The 24690-nt window shown below is 35.3% G+C and overlaps 1 protein-coding gene across 4 annotated transcripts in view; it reads left to right on the plus strand.

Moving 5' to 3' along the window:
- pex5la (peroxisomal biogenesis factor 5-like a) overlaps nt 1-24690 on the plus strand; it is a 98384-nt gene that overhangs the window by 51758 nt on the left and 21936 nt on the right. The window contains exons 2-7 of one of the 4 annotated variants that reach the window (XM_082189525.1): nt 3721-3825; nt 13341-13452; nt 21620-21814; nt 22128-22248; nt 23022-23115; nt 23320-23349. In XM_082189525.1, the coding sequence (XP_082045651.1) occupies nt 3721-3825; nt 13341-13452; nt 21620-21814; nt 22128-22248; nt 23022-23115; nt 23320-23349 (657 nt within the window). The remainder of the gene's footprint in view (nt 1-3720; nt 3826-13340; nt 13453-21619; nt 21815-22127; nt 22249-23021; nt 23116-23319; nt 23350-24690) is intronic. The other 3 variants (XM_082189526.1, XM_082189527.1, XM_082189528.1) reach the window with 3 other exon arrangements.

The following is a 24690-nucleotide window of genomic DNA, read 5'->3' on the forward strand; positions in this document are numbered from 1 at the left end:
TTTTCATTTGCTTGTTTGTTTTTACACGCTCTATTAAGCCTTTCTCTAACATAATTTTCAGTTTACATGTAACACATACAGTACTGACGTAGCTGCTGCTGTTCAGAGTTGTGATGTTCCTCCTTGTTCAAAAATGGTGGTGATGTGCTGTCAGCAAACTCCATATAGCAGACATTACAAACATTCCATGTCATAAATATTTATGGAATATAACAGATTTTGATCACTGAATGAATCAATTTGCATTTGAAGGCTCACACGATGAAAGAATGTTTAGAAGTTGTGAAGATTTTGACAATTTCACTGAGAATCAACTCATCAGTTCTGATCAATAAACCATGTGCATTTAGTTATTGTGCAAATTGTAGACAATTGTACTTTTTTTGCACACGTGCCAAAACACATGCAATTAAATCAATAAGAAATTCAAATCTGATGTGAACAAGAAACGGCTTGTTCTGAACTTAGATCTTAACTTATTGTTTTGAGAAAAAAAAAAAAGTCTCATTTGAGAATTGAGCCAAGGCGATTGAGAAAAACTGTAATTAAAATGTTGTCTATAATCCCTTCTCCATAAGAATAAGAAAATTATTTTAGCATCAGTCTGATGTGAAATGTTAAATATATTTTTTGAGCTTTTAAAATGGCCTTGGGGTCTCTTCGACTGCAAACAGAACATGAAGGTTTATTCATAGGGCAACAGGGCAAAGATGACAAAAAGAAATCATGAGGCAGAGAAGACTCCTCACTTTGTAAGGACTGCTTACATTTTTTATTAAAAAACACTTATATCAGTCAACTAAGACGTGTTTTTCGTCTCCTTTAAAAGCATTAAGTTCTCTGGAGAGATGTCTCAGCAGGTCACGTACACACAATGGCACTGGACCATAAGACACAATCACAGAGTAGAGCGAATGAATTGAGAATTGAGCACTTCTTGTTTTAAGAATGACGACAGTGTGATTCAGAGAGAGAGATTACTTTTCTTATCTCTAATGGCAGTGCCATGCTAGATTAGACCGTAAGGGAATACATTTTATTGAAAAAAGATGGCTGGAAAGTTTTACGGTGCAAATTGTGTGTGTGTGTGTGTGTGTGTGTTTTTATTGAATTTGATTTTGCAAAGATGCAGTATTTCATCTTTGAAATTTAATGCTGATGTCACCACACCAAACTAGATTTTGAAATGTAGAGGTGGATGTTTTATTTGAGTGTCCAAATTGCTAGTTGACTAGATCAGATTTTTATTGCAGCAATGCATGAGACTTTAGCGATGGATGTTTCACCATTGATCATGTTTTTAAAAGATTAATTGATTTTCAAAGAAATGTGTAATTTTTATTTGTACAGTTATTGGAATTTAATTAGTAATTTATTGTTTTTATTTAGAAAAGCAGGTTTTTTTTCCCAAGATAAACTTTGAATGTTGGCTTGACAAAGCCTTATTTGAAAGTGTTGAAAAAAAGTTTAAAATGCCTTGAAGTTTGATGCATTATAGGCCTATAGAACGATAGATAGAATGATAGATTGATTTTATTTTATTTTATTTAAAAGGGACCATGTGCAATTAAAAACATAAATGTAAACATTTGATGCATTACACCAGAGTTAGCCTTAGGCTAATTAACATCTGCAGTCCCCATAGATAGGCCATGTTATGTACTTGTATATTTGAGAGTTTAACATACAGTTGTGCTCAAAAGTTTAATGTTAATTAATCATTTTAACAATATAAGAGGGATCATACAAAATGCATGTTATTTTTTATTTAGAACTTTCCTGAATACGATATTTTACATAAAAGATGTTTAAATATAGTCCACAAGATAATAAAATATATTTTAAAAATATATATAATAATAATAAATATATATATATATATATATATATATATATATATATATATATATATATATATATATATATATATATATATTACATGGCTTGGTTGAATTCTAATGTAGAATGCAGTCTGTTATTTCTTGATAACAGACCGCTGCTAAGTATAACACACCGTTGCCATGAAAAACGGAGCGTTGCTATGGACGCAGGATTCTAACCGTAGAGACGGAACGGACTATTTTCTTTAGCGGAAGCAATACAATCGTTTTTAAATCAATAAACTCCTTTTTAAACCAATATTTTGTGTCAAATTATTGATTTATTTGGTAGGTACTAGCCATGTAATAAGCGGGATAATGTAGAGCGAGGCGGTTGTTATAGCGAAAACAACCCCTTCAGGCTGATTCAAGACCACCGGGGTTGCATTCGCTATAACAACCGCATCGCTCTACATTATCCCTTACATATATATATATATATATATATATAAACTCGTTCAAAAGTTTACATATCCTTGATTCTTAATAATTATTGTGTGTTGTTACCTGGATGATCAACGACTGTTTTTTAGTTTTGTGATAATTGTTCTTGAGTCCCTTGTTTCTCCTGTACAGATAAACTGCCCAATTGATGGACTCAAACACAACTATTAAAAAAGGTTAAAACATTCACTGATGCTCCAGAAGGAAACACAATGCATTAAGAGCTGGGGGGTGAAAACTTTTGAACAGGTTCTCTTATTTTGTTAGAATTTTTTTTTTTTTTTTATTATTACTGCCCTTCGGAAGCAGCAGAAGATACTTACATGTTTTCAGGAAGACAAATTAAGTACAATTTACCTTGATCTTCAAATTCAAAAGTTTTCACCCCCAGCTCTTAATGCATAGTGTTTCCTTCTGGAGCATCAGTGAATGTTTTAACCATTTTTTATTGTTGTGTTTGAGTCCCTCAATTATCCTCAGTGTGAAAAGATGGATCTCAAAAGCATACAGTCACTGCTGGAAAGGCTTCAAATATGAAAAAGATGCTGGAAAACTGAAGAATTTGCAGAATTTAGATTTATTTTTAACTGCTCAGGACAAACAAGGGACTCAAGAATAACCATCACAAAACAAAAAAAACACTCGTCGATCATCCAGGTAACGACACACAGTATTAAGAATCAAGGGTATGTAAACTTTTGAACGAGGTTATTTGTATAAATACAGCAATTTTTTTTTTTGTCTTGTAGACTATATGTAAACATCTTTTATGTCAAATATGTTGTCCAGGACAGTACTAAATAAAAAATAACATGCATTTTGTATGATCCCTCTTATTTTGTAAAAATTTTACAGATTCTGCAATGTGTATGTAAACATTTGAGCACAACTGTAAGTGTTCTCAATTTAATAAATTCACTGGACACTGCATTTACTCAGTGCGAGTTTAGCCAAGCTGAACAGAGCTGTCCAATTCAATTTAACCCATTATGTAACTTGTCCTTGGAGCAATAGGGTGCCTTCTTCCCCAGGGGAGGTAGTGGTTGAATCCTGAAGTGACTAACTGTTCAGACTGGCCATATGTCTCTGTCTCTGTAGTTCAGATAAAAGCAGTTGACAACAGCCACCCTTATCACTTGCATGACTGCGGTGGCACTCCATCACGCAAAGTAAAACCCAGGGTGACGTGAGAAAGAATATACTGTCATTCCATACAGCTGTTTCATGTGTGGCTTTAGGCAGTGTTTCCTTTTGCTGTGTTGTTGACACCCAGTGTGATCATATTAATCTTTAAGAATATAAATCTTTGAGCCTATAAGCACCGTAGGACGAATAATAATTGGAATATCTAAATATTCTGTCCTGACACAAGGCATTGTTGATTTCACTGTTGTAGGGGAAAGACTCTAGGGCTGCAGATAAGACCGTTGCCATGGTCCTGAAGGAGATACCCAATAAGGCGTCCTCAGAAGGCAAACCCCTCCTCACGGTGACAAACAAGGTGGGCAGAACTACTGCAGCTACCGCAAGAGTGAAATGATGATTATAACCAATGGCAAGGCTTTGACCATCACATGTCTAACCTCTACCATTTAGCATAAATAAAAACTGCCATCATAAATGTCTAACCGACAACACAACAGCTAACACTGGCTTTTTTATTTTTTTAGAGCAGCTCTGTTAGGTATAAAATTGAGCTTTTCACATCAGGCAAGGCTTGTCACTGGCAATAGAATGGGGACAATAGAAATGATAATTTTAGATGGACACATGGGACACATGAATTTAATCGTAGCCTTACAGTATGTTTAGTGATGGTCAAGGATTTTACACCACAACCACAATATAGATCACATATTTAAGATGTAAATATAGGGAAAGACTTCACCACATGCTTTTAAATTGTAATATACCCTAATAAGCAGTTCAATTTGATATATTTAATGTTATTTTACTAATATTTTACATAGCAATGTACCATATATCAGTAATGTATCAGACTATATTTTAATTGTGCATCATTTCCACCTATATTTTCCACACATTTTGATCACCATTGCAGTCATCAAATAACTAATAATGTTCCAAATCCCAAAATAAACATCCATTTTTCATGTTGCACTTTATGTTATCATGTCTAAATTCATTTCACTTAACAATCATTTCAAACTATTCATTTGATGCTGGAACCTTTCTGGCAAAATACATTTCCTTGCTCTTTAGTGGTTGATATGAGTCTAGTGTCGTAGCTTTATAGCTCATCTTGATGTTGCCTGTGTGGTTTGTGGCTCATTCTGTGTTTAAATATTTTAGTTGGTATGTATAACTGTCATCTGTGTAGTATAAGTCTGTGTGTTGTATTGATGCCATACAGATTCGGAACTATTCAATAATAATTGCACTAAACTAAGCTTTTTAACACTTAACTGGCACGACTGGCATCCACTCTTGCTTCACCAGTCACCAAATGACAAATTCAAATATACCTTTGCAAAGTATTTAGTGGTTCGTTTTGTAATCGGTCGAGAATCAACAGACCAGTGACCTGAAGCCAACTGCACTCCTTTGCTTTATCCATAATAGCGTGAAGGTTAGTTCATTTTCAAATCAGGTGAGATCGAACATGGCATGTGAAGCACAGCATCGTTCCTCTGTGTAAAGTCTTGTCAATACTGATGCCAGAGTGTTATCAGATCAATACTGACCTATTTAACACAATGTGGAACCTGTAGTAACTTCAGTCTTGTGAAACAACTAATGGTCCGAATGAAAAGTTGATTTCATTGGCAAAGTTTATTTGGATGCATGTCATTCGGTTATATTAGGGTATTTATAGATGTAAAAAAAAAAAAAAAAGCCTGAATAATGTTCTGTTGAGAAATTATCACATCTTATACTCTGTGTCCCTAACCAATTTAATACTGTGTATATTTAAACACCTGCTGTCACTTCAAGAAAATTGCAGAACTTACCGGCCAGAATCCTCATCTGAAGAGAAAGATTTTATAATTAGCCAAACACGCTGTGTGAATGACATATAGGATAATAGAAAGCAGGGTTTTTTTTTTTTTTTACTTGATTGAAAACACTTCGTCATTGCGAAAACCAGGCGTCCTTATTTAAACTTTTGAATGTTTTTTTTTTTATATTTGACCAAATGAACAACCACGCTGGTGTTGCATAAACATTTTCGGTTTAAATATCACAGTTAATTATACAGGCAATTTATCACTCGAAATAAAATAGTAAAAGGTATGAATTTGACAGCAAAATACCTCTGAAAATCATTTCTTCATACATAATGCAGTTGTGTACATTCATGCTGTTATTTATAACACTAATAATTGCCTCACATGAGCTTTTACCTCCCTCCCTAACTCTCCCCCTTAAGACTCCCGCAAGCTAAACTGGTTCCAGGTCCCCTTGACAACAATATCTTGGAGTTACCACCAGGAGCTAAGCCCACGTGACACAATTAGTTGAAGTTTTCCATGACATAATTCAGGATATGCCCTCTGAATGTTTGTGTTTTGATAAAGCGTATAGCTGAGAAGAACTGGGAAAAAAACAAAAACAATTTTATATAGATAAGAAGAAGTCCGTCAACATTATTTTTCTTACATTACCAATTAGTGAATTTATTCTGTTTTACAATACAATACAAAATGTAAAATAAATTCAAAGGGGGATGCTACAAAGTCATCATGTTACATAACAACCACTAAACTTTTAGCTAATGTTAAACTAGACACAAAATAGGTGTCGTTTTAAAGGGATACTCCACTTTTTTTGGAAATAGGCTCATTTTACAACTCCCCCAGAGTAAACAGACGCAGTGCCTGAAAATAGTCGACCCTGTAGTCTACCGAGCTGGGGACTATTTTCAGGCGCTGTGTCATATCATTACGCCTGCTGGAGCCATGGTACGGCAGCAAAGTTTCTTGATTATTACGCAGGAATGAGAGTATAGTTCCTAGCCATATCAACTTTTCATTTTCCGTCGGTCTTAGTACTCGATGGAACTACAGAAGAGTCAAGTTTTAAATAGGAAGAATATCTAAACTCTTTGGTCATTTTTTTGAGAGAGATGCCAATGGTATTGTCCGATTCAATGATCTATGCTAAGCTATGCTAAAAGTGGTACCGCCAGACCCGGAGATTGGCTGAATGGATTCGAAAACGGTAAAACTCAACAACGAGTTGTTGGCCCCTTGGTTAATTATGTTTCGAAATAAACGGCTAGCCTACCTAATCCATTGCATGGCTTGAAAACATTCATACATTTATAATACGTAACTATGGCATTGCTCGCTTAATTTCCCCAATTCATGGGGCTAAATGTAGTTGCTATAAAAGCTTTTGAGGATCATAGCAAGATGGGACAGAAGCAATATGAATCTCAGAATAAAAAATTATGTACAGTATTACATTAATAATCAAATCCTAATTAAAGACAAAATATGTGGCCTTGATGTTCAAGTCTTGGCTGAATTTTATGTTGCAATATTCATTGTTTGAATTTATAGGGAGCCTCACGCTTATATAACACACTTCATTCTTTTTCTTAATGCTTTGTTGTATCTTCTGATCAAGGGACACTTGTAAATGAACAGATTGCAGAGAAACTTGGCACTCATTTTTAATGGAAATAAGGGTTCAAAATTTAAGCAGAACTTTTTAAAAAAGTTTTAAATTAAATAAACCATCCAAGAAGATAAAGATCTGAATCTACTCTTGTCTTTTACACCAGAAGGTGGCGACAAGGGACTACGTCTTTATGAGCCATTACATTATTCATGATTCAACCGATTTAAAACGGATTAATTCGAGAAGGAAACACCAATATTGTTTTGCTCGGAGACGCTATTCATTTTGCAATCTTCTTTGACTTGTTTTGGAACTAACGTAATGTCATATCGGAGCGAACAGACACCAAATTACTGTCAGTACTGTGTCTAAAGTGTAAGTTACTCCATATTAACTTTTATGTCGTATTAACGATATTGGCAAATGTATGTGCGTGCGTACATACAACGACAATGACCTAATACAATGATCAAAAAAAACAAACAAAAAAAAAAAAACATAATTTGACTCAAGTCAAAATCTTCTGCACATGCGCAGACGTTTTGTTTGAAATTCATACAGGTGGTGGAAACGGGTGTTATATGAAACGGATTGCAAAGTTTAGTATAAAAAGTACTTTCAGAATCTGCAATCGTGTTGAACAAAATATGCATGTAAACATAAGGTGCGTGCATTTAGTAAATTCTTTAGCTAACTAATTTAGCGTCTCTGTTTCACGCTGCACTGCCATCTATCGACGTGAATCGGCATGATCGATGAGTTTAAGTTAAACAGATACTAACGAGTTTTAGAGAGCGCGGTTTACAAAAAAATAATTCCCTTACCTCCTGTCCAACAAAAAGAAGCTACTTGGTCATCAGATCTTCATCGTCGAATCTTTCCACCTTGTGTATCCGTACAAAGTCTTCTAGCTTCTGTTACTGCGTCTACAGGTCTTCAATCAATCAATCAGTAGCAGCTACAGGTAACGCTACGCATTCTCCCGTTGTCTCTTCTGGTAAAGCACGATAATAAGTTTGTTTCTTATTTTCGCTCTTCAAAGCCAAATTACCAATTACCAAATTATTATTACCATTAGCCTACCAAACGGTGCCAAGTAGGCCTAACTACGCTAAGCAGAGACGGCAGCCAACTGGTGTGTGAGGATTCTCTTCGACGTTTAGTGGTCACGTCATGGGGAAGAATATTCTCATAATAATTTAATTTAATTATAATAAAAAAATAACTTTTTATAGAAAACTTAAGTACAGTCTTCTTGATCTCATGTAGGGGAGCGCGGGGCACAACCTAACACATTTTGGTTTTGGATCAATTATTAAAAAAATAATTAAGTGAGATTAATCTTTTTTTTTTTTTTACACAAGCAACATACACATATCTGCTACAAATGAACACTTAAAGTTTTTTTCTAGGACCTACCTTTTTCGTACAGTTGCACTGAAAGTGACAGAAGTGCAAATGTTACAACTTACTCCATGCGGGGTTAATCGTAACAGACAGAGGAGTTAGTTGTAACACTTGTGTGTAACACACATAATTCAGTACTATTTTATCTGTATAGTTTGATATTGTTTGTATATCTGTATAGATAGATATCCATACATGCATCCCTCATCCAATCATCCTATTATGGATCAATATCATGGATAGAGATATATGAAAGGGCTGCACAGTTTTGAAATAAATAAATAAATAAAATCGTCAAATATTGTAATTGCTTTTGAATTATACTTGTGTGTGGCAGCTGCATGCAAAATTATTTATTATTAATAATAACAGTAATAATAATAAAAACGAGCTCAAAATCACATTTTAAAGGGTTTATTGCATGAAAAACAGGCTTTTAAATAAATAAACATGTGATCAATGCATAGTAAACAAATGTGAAAAAAATCATACTTTGACATTTAAATTCCAACATCGTTTGTGAAAGTCTAGCAAAGTTAAATGTGGCAAAATAAATATATAAATAAATACTCAAACCTGAAAAGTTGTGTGGCTCCCTGTTTTCATTTCATTATCGTTGTACACTTGGCGGCTTAGCTGTAAATTATCGTGATTATCAATATTATCAATATTATCACGGTTTTGTTAAAACAAGATGAAAGTGTTCAAAAATAACTGATGCTCACACGGAAAACATTTCAACAAGTTTTATATTTGAAAATCAACAAACAACAAATAAAACAAGCAGCTCTATGCACTTTTTTAAGCAATTAATTATATTCTGTGGCATTTCCTTCCTTATAATGACCGTCGTCAATAACAATGCATTATAACACGCGCTCTCTCGTTTCATTCAAATACAACTTGCCGTCTTGCGTCTCCGTTTTCGATTGTATTGAAAATGAAATCAGAGTTGATTTATTGTTTACTGAGTTTGATAATATTTTTGTGATCATGTAATATTTAAAACATTAATCTGCCTTCCGCCAGTCCTTCTCCAATAAAAAAAAACAACAACATTGCGCGCTGCGCCTGCGCCAGCCTGTTGCTGGCTGGACAGGAATTACAGTGAGGTACTAAAATCGCGATAATCAAACACGGTTTTAATGATAATTCAGTTTTAAACGATAATACTAACCGTCAGTACATTTTATTGTGGTTTATAGTGAAACCGGTAATCATCCCATCCCTAGCTGTAACACTGTGCTACAACTAACCCCACTGGGTAAAAAATAGTTTAAGCATAGCTAACAGTTGCTAGGAGTTGCTGACATGTTTCAAAATGGTGCTATGTTTTAGCCAACAAGACAGTGATTAAGGTAATATAAAGTTAGATTTGGTGACGTACACACCCAACTCAGAAACCGGGGGAAAAAAACGTATGATGAAAAATGTACTTGCATGGTGTCAAAACACTCTTTGTCTATAATCTTCACGAAATATTATCAAAACTTTCCACAAATCCACTGGAGACCATCTTCTGGCAGCAAGAGAAAAAGAGCGGAAACACAACCTGCTTGACCCTGACTTACTATATAAAAGATCCATGTTACATTTAACCCCGCGTTAGGTTGTGGCCCGCGCTCCCCTACACCATTCAGATGGCATTCACTTCACAAAAACACAGCTTATATCTTAATGTGTAAAACGTTTTCATTTAGCACCAAACTACTGAATGCACCTTTAACTGAAGACACGCCAGATGTATTTCCTTCTCTCAGACAGAACAGCCTGTCAAATTCTCTATCAGACAGATTGCTAGTGAAATAATCAGACTAAGTTAATTAAGTAGACAAACTGTTGTGGAGTGTGACTGTAGTTATCTGCTCCAATTACAAGAATGAGTTTTGTCCCCTAATAATTCCTATTAATGTCAGCAACTAATTTGTGCCTGAAGTGAAAAACATTTTTAAAGGGAATACAGAGTAATCTAATTAAGTTGTAGAGCCTTAAATATTTCCAAAATAATTCTCCCCCTCTCATTATGGCCCTTGTTCTGCTGGCATTCACAAGGGAGGAAGTTATGCTTTTATAATAAGGCTTAGAGGAGGAAAATAAAAATGAGCTCCAAATCCAGCTCACCTATAGTAATAAAACATCAGAACTGCTGTTATATAACCCAGCCTGACACTTCAAAATGTTCAAATGCTTGCTGAACTTTCTGCATGCGAAAGAAGTCAAAGACAACAGAAGACAGAGTGCCATCATTGTCTTCCCTTTAATAAAAAATGTACAAGGTGTTTAACAGCAGGAGTTCAGCTTGGGCAACATTAGGCATTCCAGCCAGCGAAGGAATAAATCTCCTCCGACACCAGAAGAGCCAGAGTTGTCTGTCCAACCCAATTAAGACTGCTGGGTCAGCGTTCTGGCACAGACTTTCACAGCAGGAATGTTCTCCCAAGCGCTCGGGCCAACATACACTGCTCGTGTGTTATTCATGAATATTCAGTATTTATTTCAAAGCTTCTGTCAAGCTACTGTACGTAGAGATCACAAACCCTCGTACAGTCGCCAGTTTGAATATATTTAATACACCAGAAAATTGCTAAGCACAGATAGTTTTTGCTCAGAGAAGTATTATCCATTTTTTCCATTATTATTAATTCAATTGTTTTTCTATGTCCATCTCTAAATTAATTCCTGCTGGACTTTTTGTCTCTATGGTCTTATTTAAGCCCCGGACAAATTAAAAATAAATCCGAGGGAAAACCTTTATTAAAACCTTTATCCCGTGGAACCTTTAATTAAGCCAGTCTTGAAAAGTTGAAAAGCCAGTCAGAGTTTTCAATTTATAGTTATATTCAGTTAGCATTAAATGAAAAACATGCAACAGTCTATTATTTAGGCAGTGTTGCTGGAAGAATCTGTTGTTGTTAAGTCCATACATAAGACATGTGAATGTGACATGAAATTACATGTATGCTGTTTTACAACCAGCAGCGTTTTGATGATACAGCCCTCTATTTGTAGGAAACATGTCAGCAACATGCAAACCAGATGTTCAGAGCTTCATCAATACTGGGGCACAGGCTCCTCAATAATAAAAAAAATGTGTCTTTTTTGTCTAGGGGTGCCTAGGAGATTCTCACCCCAGGTAATTTGTTTGCAAAAAAAACAGCATCAAAGCTTTCAATTCAAGTGACTTTTAGAGAAGCATATTTACATTCTCTTGAATACATTGTGTAGCATTAATGCAACTGGGCTACAAATCCTTTCATCAGTTCAATTTATTATCTAAAACCTATTTTCTAACTGTAAGCTACACATACACTACTGTTCAAATGTGTGGGGTGAGCAAGGATTGCAAAAACGTTCTATTCATCAAAGATTGAAATGTGTGAATCATGGTTTCCACAAACAATATTAGGCAGCACAGCTGTTTTCAATATTGATAATAATAAGAAATGTTTATTGAGCACCAAATCAGCATAGAGTTATTTCTGAAGCATCATGTGACAGTGACAACTTGAGATACAGGAATGAATTACATTTTAAAATGTAAAGTATTAAAAAAGAAAACAAGTTATTTTGAAGTGTAGCCCAAGCATATTTCACTATCTGTTTTATTTGAATTTGTGATCAAATAAATGCAGCATGGTGAGCATAAGATAATTCTTTCAAAAACATTACAAAAATATTATCAACCTCAAACTGTAGCTTTACAATCTAATTAGCAAACAGGCAGAAGCTAAAATAATAGTTTAGTTTTTAAGCATTAGCTGTATCTATTATATTTGTTCACAGCATGTTTAGTGAATTTTGACCTTCGAAACACAAATACAAACATTGATTGCATTGTGTTGTTACTGGTGGATATGAACACAGTTAACAAATGATGTTAACATACAACTTTTATAAGCACCGTTAAATGTGTCAGAAACCCAGGTATTAAATTTGTACCAAGCAAAATAATATAGGCCTACACAACAAATTGAAATAGCTTCTTATTCAGACATTAGCAAGTGTTAGCTTTGTAGCTAGCTGCATTCCAGTCATGTAGTCACATAATCAATCTGCACAACAACAAAAAAAGAGAGAAGAGAGGAGGAGTCCAAGGGGGTGAAGATGAAGATATACTGAAAAGAAATGTTTGCCTCAGCTGGTGTGATCAGCTTTGTGTCTTAAATCATGTAAACAATGGAGATTATAAAATGCAAGTAATAGATTAGCCTGTTTATCGGGCCCTGATATGGTCTACTTTTTAGAGGATATATCAGTAAAATTTTACTACTTTTTACCCAAAAGAGTCTAGCAACGCCTCTGATGCAAACCTATACGGATACACAAAGAAGCACAAAAAAAGTACCAATATATGTACTAAGAAAATAATGAATTTATCCACATTGAGCACACAGATTAAGCATCAGGCACCTCTTTAATGTTGCAAATCCGTGTCTTTTTAATGACTTAAGGCTTAAAAAAAATGCAGATATGCTGTAGCCATGCACTGACCACAAAAGTGCTCTCCTCAGATGAGACTGTGGCATGGCTGAATGAACACTATGAGAACAACCAGATGATGATTGATGTGTTTTTTTCCATTCTGTTAGACACAAGGCCACCTCTTTGCCAGTCTCTCAAGAGAACGTATACACACATTCTGTCACATAGCACACATAGTACACTGATGGGGGCTTTATAAAGAAAGTCTCACACCTTGTCATAATTACATTCATCCACAATTACTTGGACCTCTAAAAAACAAGCACGACACGTGTACTTTACTGGTCTGCTTTCTCTCTGTTTAAGTGAGAAAGGGAGAGAGAAACATCCCCAGGGACATTTGTCAGAAGGGGGCAAGGTGAGAATTGTCGTCTCAGTCCTGTAAATAGGCAGGAGCTGTAAGGGTAGTGACTACCAGCGTTACCAATCACATGCAGAGATGGTCATGGCGCAATGGAGGCTGCAACTCAAGCAATAGGAGAACAGGAGGCCAAGTGCATTAATGTATATCTTATCGCACTCTTTTGCTTGATTTTTCAGCTGGTGAGCGAGCAACAAGAGAGCCGTCCCTTGCTGAGCCCTTCCATCGATGATTTCCTCTGCGAGACCAAGTGTGATGGAGCTGCCCGCCCAGTAACCTCCAACACAGCAGGTACCAGAGATTCTGACCTTCCTGTACTTCCTCAGCAATCCTGCTTCTCCACTATACTATACTCCCCTGCACAATACTATTATGCTATACTAATTCTGAAATTTTTAAAGGGTCCTATTAAACCCCTTTACAAAGTCTTGATTTTATTTTTGGGATGTACTAAAATATGTTTTCATGCTTGATTGTTCAAAAAAACGCTTTATTTTTCCATTTACAGCTCCTCTCTCCTCAGTCTGGCTCGAACACGGCGATTTCGATGAAGATCGAAATACGAAATGTGCTGTGATTGGTTAGCTGGCACAGTGTTCTGTGATTGGCAGTGCCTAGCGCGTGTTCAGGGAAATGTCCAGCCCGATCTCACGGGAAAACGTAAAAATTCTACGAAGTGGCTTATTCGTACGAATTCATACGACCTGACTCGTACGAATTAGTACGATTTTTGCAAAATCGTACATATTTTACGAATTGGCCAATTCGTATGAATTCATACGAATGACCTACCCCTGACCCCGCCCCTAAACCTACCCATCACGTGGGTTTAGACAAATCGTACAAATTCGTACGAGTGAGGTCGTACGAATTAGTACGAATTAGCCAACTTTTTATCATTCGTACGAATTCGTACGAATTGGTCGTGAGATAGCGTTGAAATGTCCCGCACCTCCATAACTGCGAGTTCTTCTCTAGCATAAATATTGAGGATTGCGTAAATTGCAAACCAATTCCAGCCCGATTCAGACCCTGACAACGTTAACAATCAACATGATCATGCAGAACGGATTCAATTTTTTCTTAAACATATAGATATGATGTTATCGACCATTTAATTGTGATATTTGTGGGAAAACTGAGGTAATACAAACAGTAATCGGTTACAAACCATGGTTTATTTTCCTAAGGACAGGTGAACCGTCTTACAAAAGTGAGAGCTTACAAAAGCAACAAAAAACAAAAAATTTCATCCACCAAAAAACAGTGGAAAAAACAGTCTCTTTGACATAGCGACAACACTGTCATCTCTAATGCAGCTCAGCCAGGCCTCGTCCGCTTTTTTGCGTATTCTGTGGCCGGGATTATTTAAATGAGTAACATTGTGACTTCGTGAAACCTGGAAAAATCACGTTGTAGTCCAAACGAGCCGTTCGTTGTAGTTCTTGAAAAGTGGAATCTGTTAACTGTTGGAGTTAACTTTGAGCTTTGTAACCTTGCAGATCTTTTTTATGCTCAAACAGCAACATTGCACTAACTGAAGCTGAAAAAGTGGAAAAGCATAATAGGACCCCTTTAACAACATTAACAATATAATCAGATTTTTAAGAACCAAAACCAACAAGCATAGCATATTAATTGGATTTTTTTTTCTTTTTCTACCATTCAAAAGTTTGGGGTCAGTAAGATTTTGGTTATTTAAATTAATACTTTTATTCAGCAAGGATGCATTAAATTGATCAAAAGCGAGATCAAAGTCTTTTACAAAAGAATTCCATTTCAAATAAATGCTGTTCTTTTGAACTTTCTATTCATCAAAGAACCGTGAAAGAGATGCATCACGGTTTCCACAACATTTCACAAGCATCACCACCATTTTCAACTGTGATAATAATAAGAAATGTTACTTTAGCACTAAATAAGCATAGCATCAGGATCACGTGACACTGAAGACTGGAGTATAGCTGCTGAAAATTCTGCTTTGCCATCACACGTTGGTATATATTATATAAAATATTTTACATACAAGACAGCTATTTTAAATTGTAAAAAAAAATTCACAATATTACTATTTTTATTTTTTATCAAATAAATGTAGCCTTGTTGAGCATTAGAGACTCCTTTCAAAAACATAAAAACATCTTACCAACCCTACAGTGAGAAAAAATATTTCATTAATATTTTATAATATTTTGTTGTCCAGTCATTTTCACCTTATTCCCAGCATGCATACTTGTACAAAAATAGGAGAAATTGTTGTCTAGTTGTCCATGGAAACTAGAAATGGACGAGCCTAAAAATACTGTTTTTGTGCATGGTTTGAACTAAAAATAAAAAGAAGGAGAAGAAAAAAACACAATTTATCAGTGTTATTCCTGATTGAAATTGAAATTGATTCAAATAGTATTTTCATGACTGGAAATAGCTGCCTGGTGGAGTTACAAGATAACTGCAGAGTTTAATGATTTTAAAAGGGACTTTATTAAGCTAAATATTTAATTTTCAATTCAGTCAAGACATTTACATAATTTAATTAAGTAAATTATAATTAAACAAAAGACATGCATACCGTTGTCTTATCAAACCAAACTAAATTCAACTTTAAACAAATGCCACTGTTCAGACAAATGTGTGATATTTTTGTGTAGCCATTAACATGGCAAACCTCAATACTGCTAACACCAGATATCGCTCATGCTTATGTTTCTACCTAATTAATTCCTAACAGATGTCACCTACATTATATACATCTTCACCACTGATTAGCAGAGCTGACAGACACATTGCTAAATGAGGAAGTAAGTGGCCTCCTACTGCATGACAGCTGTATACGTGAAGTTCACACTGAGAGGTTGAGCAAGTAAAACTGCTTCCTGTCTTGCCTACACCACAAAGCAATTAAGACAACCACTACTACTCCCTATATAGACTATCTAGTTTACTTTCTAATTGTAGAAAACAGCATTTTTAATTTACCAACAGATTACATTTAGAGGATATTTCGATTTGGCTGCAATGAAGCAGCAGTTGGTTTATTACTGTGCCTCTGAACATAATGCATATTGAGGTTCAGAAATTACCAGGCAGAACTTTCTGCAATCAAATTGTCACAAAATACATAGTTCAGATTTTTAGTCTGTCAAACATTATGCGTAGTTGACTTGCCTGACTTTAAATGTGAAGTCAGAGTAGATTGCCAAGTAAACACTGCATTAAAGTCAGTTTCTTGTTGGTACCACTTTAAATATTTTTTAATTAATTAATATGATTGTATACTTTTTATGCTGAATTAAACTACACTCTTAAACTAAAACGTACGTTTTTGAGGAACACCAGGCTTTTTTAGTAGTGTCTGTCTATAACAGCAATAGAGCTGATTATAGAAATTTATATTCGGGTCTTTTATGGGAATTGCTGTAATCTTTCAAAGGAACACGTCTGAATTCAATTATTATGCACTGGAAGATTCTCCTCAGTGAGCTTTTGATTCGTTATTCATTTTAGCAATAAAAAAATTATGACTTGCTTTGGTTTAAGAATTGTCTGACTATCATATTATCAAGGCATCAGGACTCCTATACTTATTTCTTTGAGACACTTATGAGATTCAAAGCAAGATCAGTGCATTAAACCACACTGAATTTCAGCTCTATATCACTTCTTAAGCATCTACAAACCGAAAACAAAAACTAAAGTCATTGAATTAAATAATAATAATAATGAACCAACAATGTGTAAGGTCATGTAAACTTTAACCTAGATGTACACTGCCGTTCAAAAGTTTGAGATTGGTAAAAGATTTTTAAAGGGACATTGTGTAGGAATTTCTCCCATCTAGTGGTGAAATTGTATTTTGCATTCAAATGAATAATGCTCTCCAGCGCCTCACTTTTTCAAATGCGCGTTGCATCTACGGTAGCCGTTATGTACCTAAAAGCTATGACAGGATGTCTTATAATAGCACTTCGAGTTTTTCTTCGGGTGAACATGTTTGTTATTTAAAACAAACTGAAACTTGAAACAACGAAAAAAAGAATGTTACAGTATGAATTACTGACTGTCAAAAACATTAACTATGGTAATTAGTAGTAATGCCGCCTTTACTCGTTATATTTTTTGAAGTATGTGCATTGTTAGATATCATCATCATCAGAGCCTTCTCTAACGTTACTTTACTCAATAGCTGCTATTCATCAAAGAGCGTGTTTAACTTTTAACTATAAATGTTCGACTGTCTATATAATAAAGTACACAACCAAGTAATGAAAAAAAAGCTTGTAAGACTGTAACATTGACTTACCTGTCGAGAAGAAAGCAGGCAACTTCAGGGTCTCTTTTGAAAGCTTTCTCCTGCATTAGCTATCCTGATAGTAACCCTTGTTTTTGTAATCTCCGGTCACGTTTCCTTTTACGATCTATTTTGGACTTTTTCGACGACGAGGACTCCTTATCCTGTGACTCATATGTATGTATGAATGAACGGTGTATAAATAACCGTGCAGTGCATCCTTTTAAACTTGCCGCGGCAGTGACAAGCGCCTCTCACTGCTCTGCTCCTCCGCTTCTGCTGGCTTCAGTCACGTGACGCTGGCTCTGAACGAAACGCGTTGTGGAAATGCGTTGGCCTAGTACTTTTTGTCCCTCTCTGCTATTATAGTTTTTCAAGATGGCGGAACTACATGGAAGCCTCCGTGGACTTACCCGTCCCATGTATATAAAGATAATAAATTCTTCGTTTACGAGGATTAGTCTGAACATTGGCATAGGTATTTGTACACCATTGAGGGCATATTTATGAATAAAAATATAGATTTTAGATAATAAAATACCTAAAAAGCTACACATTGTCCCTTTAATGTTTTTAAAAGATTTCTCTCCAAGGCTGCATTTATTTGATCCAAATATATATATATATATATATATATATATGTATATATATATATATATATATATATATATATATATATATATATATATATATATATATATATATATATATATATATATATATATAAAACAGATTTATAAAAATATATAAAAATATTGTTAAATATTATGACAATTTAAAAGATACATTTTAAAAGACAATTTTCTATTTGAGTATAATTTAAAATATAGTTAATCGCTGTAATGCAAAGCTGAATTTTCAGCATCATTACTCCAGTCTTAAGTGTCACATGATCATTCAGAAATCATTATAATATGCTAATTTGATGCTCAAAAACATTCACTGTTATTATCAATGTTGAAAACAGTTGTGGACTTTTTTTTCAGGATTCTTTGATGAATAGAAAGTTATATTTCATTTATTTGAAATATAATCTTTTGTAACATTATAAATGTCTTTACTGTAACTTTTAATCAATTTAAAGCATCCTTGCTGAATAAAAGTATTGCTTTTCTTTTCTTTTCTTTTCTTTTCTTTTCTTTTCTTTTCTTTTCTGATCCCAAACTTTTGAACAGCACAGTATAATGTTAAAAAAGCTTTCTATTTCAGATAAATGCTGAATTTTCAAATTTTCGGTTTTGTGTAGGAGATCCAAACGCAAACTTTGATTGTAATGCATATAACGTGCATGAGGTCAAAACCACAGGGTAATCACTCCAGATAATAATAAAAGGTCCCAAAGCACAGGCAAACAGGGTAATCCAGAGAGACAGACAGAATAACAAGACCATGATAAGGAAGCCTGAGTTTTAGAAATGCAGTGTAATACTAACATGCAGCAAGACTTTGCAAAGGATGACTGAACACATGTACAGGGCTTATATGGAGAACATAAACGAGATATACACAGGTGGAAGCAATCAGCACACGATGAGTCCAGGCAATGAGTCATGGGAAATGCAGTTCATAATGCAATAAAGTAAACAGGAGGAGTGCACTCTGGCTGGCAGGCGTGACACTAAGAACTTGACACATGTTTAAAAGGCAAGGCAAGGCAAGTTTATTTATATAACACATTTCATACACAATGGCAATTCAAAGTGCTTTACATAGAAGAAATTAAAATAATGAAAAGAAATAAGAATAATTAAAACAGTTTAGAAAAATAAAATAAAATACAGTACAGTACTTTTAAAAAATAAAAAAAGAATATTATTATAGATCTTTCCTTCAAAGGATTCCCTTAAGACTTAAATCTTTCAACCTTCTTTTAACCTTCAATCTTCTTACGACTTCCATCTATCAACTTTCCTTTAACTTTCTTTTCTCCCTCATTTACTCACACGTTCTTTTCACTTTCTTTAGCACTGCGTTCACATTCTTTCTCAGACGAAAACTTTAATATCGTCATTTAAATACTGTTCTACTTTCAAACCCACATTAATACACGTCACTTTCACATTATCACCTTCTGAGTGGGCATTTACAATTACGGGCTAAATGCCCTGCTGACATAGGAGAAATTAAAATAATTAAAAGAAATAAGAATAATTAAAACAGTTTAGAAAAATAGAGTAAAATACAGTACAGTACAAACAGTCGGACGAACAGCGGCACAGTGCTCATTCAGTAAATGCACAGCTAAACAGAAGTGTTTTGAGTCTGGATTTGAATGTGACCACTGTAGGAGCACATCTGATCTCTTCTGGAAGCTGGTTCCAGCTGTGGCTGGCATAATAGCTAAAAGCAGACTCACCATGTTTAGAGTGAACCCTTGGTATTTCTAGCTGATATGATCCTAATGATCTGAGTGATCTGTTGGGTTTATATTCAGTGAGCATATCTGCAATGTATTGAGGTCCTAGGCCATTGAATGATTTATATACCAGTAATAATACTTTAAAATCAATCCTAAATCTAACTGGGAGCCAGTGTAAAGACCTGGTGTGATATGTTCATATTTTCTGGTTCTGCTCAGAATCCTAGCGGCAGCGTTCTGTATGAGCTGCAACTGTCTTATGGTCTTTTTGGGAAGGCCAGTGAGGAGACCATTACAATAATCCACCCTGCTGGTGATGAAAGCATGCACAAGTTTCTCTAAGTCTTGTCTGGAAACAAAGCATCTAATTCTTGCAATATTTTTCAGATGATAGTATGCTGATTTAGTTATTGCTTTGACATGACTACTGAAACTAAGGTCTGACTCTAGTGTCACACCAAGATTCCTGACTTGATGTTTAGTTGTTTGACCCCTAGAGTGAAGGTATGCGTTCACTTTGAGAACTTCATCATAAAACAGTTTTTCCTTCCTTTTAAACATGTTTTATGTTCTTTAATGAGGTTCTTGCACTCTAAAGTGCTTTAGAAGATGTCAAAGTCTTGATGGGCATTTGGTGTGCAGACACGATCGGCAGAAACAAAAGCATGCAGCGTTAACCTGGTTTCAGCTCTGATGTTTGTGCCAGATTTCAGAAGGAAGGTGTGCTGTCAAGCCCTCAAGGCTTGGATCATGCATCCTCCATGCTGGCATCTATATGCAGTACTGACCTGCATGGATATTTTGTCTACTACCTGGTTATGAAGACCTATGTTCTGCAAGCCTGATGGGTAACAGGATGGTGATAGAAGCTGAAGAATATGTCTGTAGCATCTGTTCCTAATGTTCACGTACTGTATAATGGGGGTTCAACCATCTAAAAGTTGTATGCTTTAATCTCACCTAATCACAAAAGCTGACTACATTCCCTCTGAATATTGAATGAACACATTATTCTCAAACCTTCATCCTCTGCAGCGGAACACAGTGTTCTGTAGAGAGTTCTTGATAAAGTGTGTGTGTATATATATATATATATATATATATACACACACACACACTCTATCAAACGCTCTTTGTTCTCTTGGAGAGGAACATACATGCAACATCAAAGATTATTTGACACAGGCCCCTGAGCTGTCGGAACAGTCTGATTCTTTTTTTTATTGCTATGACCATGCAGATAGATAAGTGCCTAGAGCAATAACTAAGCTAGAATGTGATATTCTATGTTTTTTCTTTCCTTTAAACTCTGGACTTTTGGTTGGTGTGCTAATTTGAAGCGGAGCAAAAAACTTGCTCACAATTTATTTGTAATGCACAAATGAGACTTTGCTCTCAAATGTTAGCGTTTTTCATTTATTGAACACAAAAGGGGATGAATATGAGAGGATGTTGATGCATGCTTGAACCTCAGTAATACACTCTTAAAAGCGAATATTCCCTACTGCTATTTACAGTCTGAGAGCAAACAGCGTCTGGTGGTTCCTTTCTAGAACATTCCTCCTCTCAGTTCCTCTTGAACCTTCATTCAATTAGCTGAGGCCATCACAACTTTCAAACAAAAGTTCTCTCTTTCTCTTCTTTTTGTGCATTTCACTTTTGCTCTAGCTTATGTACTAATCCAACTTATGCTTGAAACTTGGAATTGGCCATGGGATGTGTCCCACACTTTCAGAAACACTGAACTTTCTGGAACAGGAAGACAAATACAAGTGGATGATATTTATTTTATTTTTGCTTCCTTTGTCCAGTACTGTCCTCCTCTCTGGACTTGCTGGATCTGAGTGAGCCTGGTGAGAGAAGACACAGCAAAGACAGGAAGAGTCCTCTTACTTCTAAGGGCACACCGTACAGGAGGAAGCCAGATGAAACAGAGCTGATTCAAGTGGATGTTGAACATAGTATACCCTGTTCCCGGACGCCTGAAAAAATGTCATTGGACTCAGGTAATATATGCCACACAGCTAAAGTAAAGGGCTATAATGCCAAAGAGCACGCTTGCAAATCAGTCAAGGGAAATCAGATGGTTACAAAATTGAAAATGAGTTTTTCATACAATTAACTGAACAGATTCTGTAACGGATAGTACTTTTTCATTAAAAACAGCATTACGCTCTTACATATCGTTACCTACTTGCCCTCTTCATTATGTGCTTGCATGCTGCAAATGCCTCAAACTTTGGTGTTGTTTGTGTTTTACTTAGGTTGCATTATGATAATATATCTCTGTCAAATGGCATGGCCTCATTTTGTTCACAGTAGCAGTTCCATCTTCACTGGACAAATGGGAAGAACTCAACCCACACCCAGAGCGAAATGGTAGCAGAAAGTGGAAACTTGAGAGAAGACGTTCATCCAAAATTTCTGGCGAATTTGTGTGGTGAGTCGCTGTTCTAATAAAATTTACATATGAAAATGCTAAATTTCTTTGTCTAAAAGATATGAATTAATAGTTTTCAGTCACACGACTGGCACTGAGACCTGGAGGGTGAATCACCCATAGAACTGTTCCAATTTTGTTCCAACAATTTTCCATTTGTTTCAAGTCACTAATATTTAGATCACATCTCAAAAGAAGAAAAACAAAAATATGTGAACAAAATGCAGATTTTGGGCACTTGTGATCCTTATACAGAACCTGCTGTAGTATTTCAGTCACTAAAAACAGCAGGACATTCTAAAACACTTAACATGAAAAACACTTAAACCGCCTTAATGTACTTAAAAAGTGATCAAAAGTCAGATGACTTAAAAAATCTAATTCAGTACAGGTATATCTTATTGATGATGCATACTATATTCAGGCAAGCAGATGAGCCCAGAATATAAACTCAGCACTCTAAATGGTAACGAAAAAAAACACATTTCGTTTGTATTCTGGGTTCATCTGCTTTGCCTGTATATAGTATGCATCATCAATAATGTCTGTGTATATTTAATTTGGTGTTTTAATATCACTGTCTTACTACATTTGTACTAAGTACAAACCTGGTAAAAAAAAAAAAAAAACAAAAAAAACTGGCAATGGAGGAAAGCCTTGTTTTACACTCCAGGTGGGCATTCCTATTAGGGTGTGATGTCACAGGAAAACTATGAATAAGTAACACCTTTTCTTTTCTTTTTTTACATTCATTTCTCATGACTCAACCTCAGGTCTATGGATTGCAAGACTCAGCTAGACATTGCCCCCAGGAACTCCCTGGAGGTAAATAATAAAGTAGAGGCAGAAGCCGTGCCAGTAACTCAAGTAAGTGCAACATAGAGCAACACTTATGTCATGATAATCTGTACATGTGACTTTCACATGTTATTTCCCATGTGTTCCATTCTTTTGTAGTGTTGTCAAATATTACTAAAAGTCCATCCACTTGAACTGTCAATGGTTTGTTTTTTAGCCATTCAATACATTGTGTAACATTCTGTGCTAATGTCTAGAATTCTTTATTTTCAGCTTAACAGGCAATATGTTAGTGGAAGACACGTAAGCCTCTCTGTGCACTCTTTGAATGAATCGCTGAATGATCTATACATTTGTACCATGGCAACAGCATCACCACCAAATTCAATACAAAAAAAGACCAAACATTCATGGCAAATAATGAACTGAAGCGGTGCCCATGTGGTGGGTCACAGTTTGCATGGACTTTCAAATTTGTTGTGGTGCTACAGGGTACAAATGTTACACGCTTTTACCCTCAGTGAAGCATGCAGGTCTGTTGTATTGCAATCTATCATGATTAGATTATTAGCAAATTAATTATTGGCCAGCCACTGGTCAATATCAACATCGGAGGTTGTACAATATTTCCCAAGGGTGCTATGGGAAAAGGTATAAAAAAATGAAGTCACACCAAATGGATCGTGTCCAGTGGGTGCCTCCTCCAGTACCTTTGATTTGTTCCTTTGGTTTGTAGTCAGTTTAAAATGTCATGTGGTGCAAACTGCAAATCCCCAAAAAACTTATATACACTACCTTTCTAAAGTTTGGGGTCTATACATTTTTTTTATGTTTTTGTCTCTCACCCAGGCTGCATTTATTTGATTTAAAAAAAAAAGTGAGATATTATTTAAATAAATTGTAAAAATTTATAACATTTAAAATAGCCATTTTCTATTTTGATATGTTTTAAATGTAATTTATTCCTGTGATATCAAAGCTGAATTTTTCAGCATTCATTACTTCAGTCTTTAGTGTCACATGATCCTTCAGAAATATAATATCTGTTACCAGATGAAGGAGACAGTGATGAGTCGTTCATGAACGATCCGTTCATTGCGTTTGTCACATGACAAATGAATGAAAGACTCGGAAGGTAAAGTCATTATTTATGTTCCCTGTAAATTATTTTTGACTGCATTATAATGATTTCTTAATTCAGAATATTATCAAGATTGCGTAGGTGGATGTGTTCGGGGAATTTGCCTGTTAAAAGTATAACATTTAAAGCCCCTTAAATGAACGAAATGACTCGAAAAAAGATTCGTTCATTTTGATGAAGGAGATCGAACAAGAGAGTCAGTAATATGATCCGAACTTCCCATCACCCAGTACAACAAAGTAACAGCTTGTCTACACACACATATGAACAACAACCGACAAACACAGAGTGAAGGTGAGGAACTTAAATACACCGTGATAATGAGGAGATGACGAACAGGTGTGATGATCCAATGAGTGTCCATGACAACTGATGACTGGTGGGAAACTAAGGATGTTTCTCAATATGCGTTCTTCAGTGATCTTGTGTCGGCTGTTTCTCAATATGCGTTCTTCAGTGATCTTGTGTCCTTGTGTTCTCGTACTACGTCATCATCAACCGTC

Source organism: Leuciscus leuciscus (assembly GCF_965113295.1).
Source record: "Leuciscus leuciscus genome assembly, chromosome: 14".
NCBI lineage: Eukaryota > Metazoa > Chordata > Actinopteri > Cypriniformes > Leuciscidae > Leuciscus > Leuciscus leuciscus.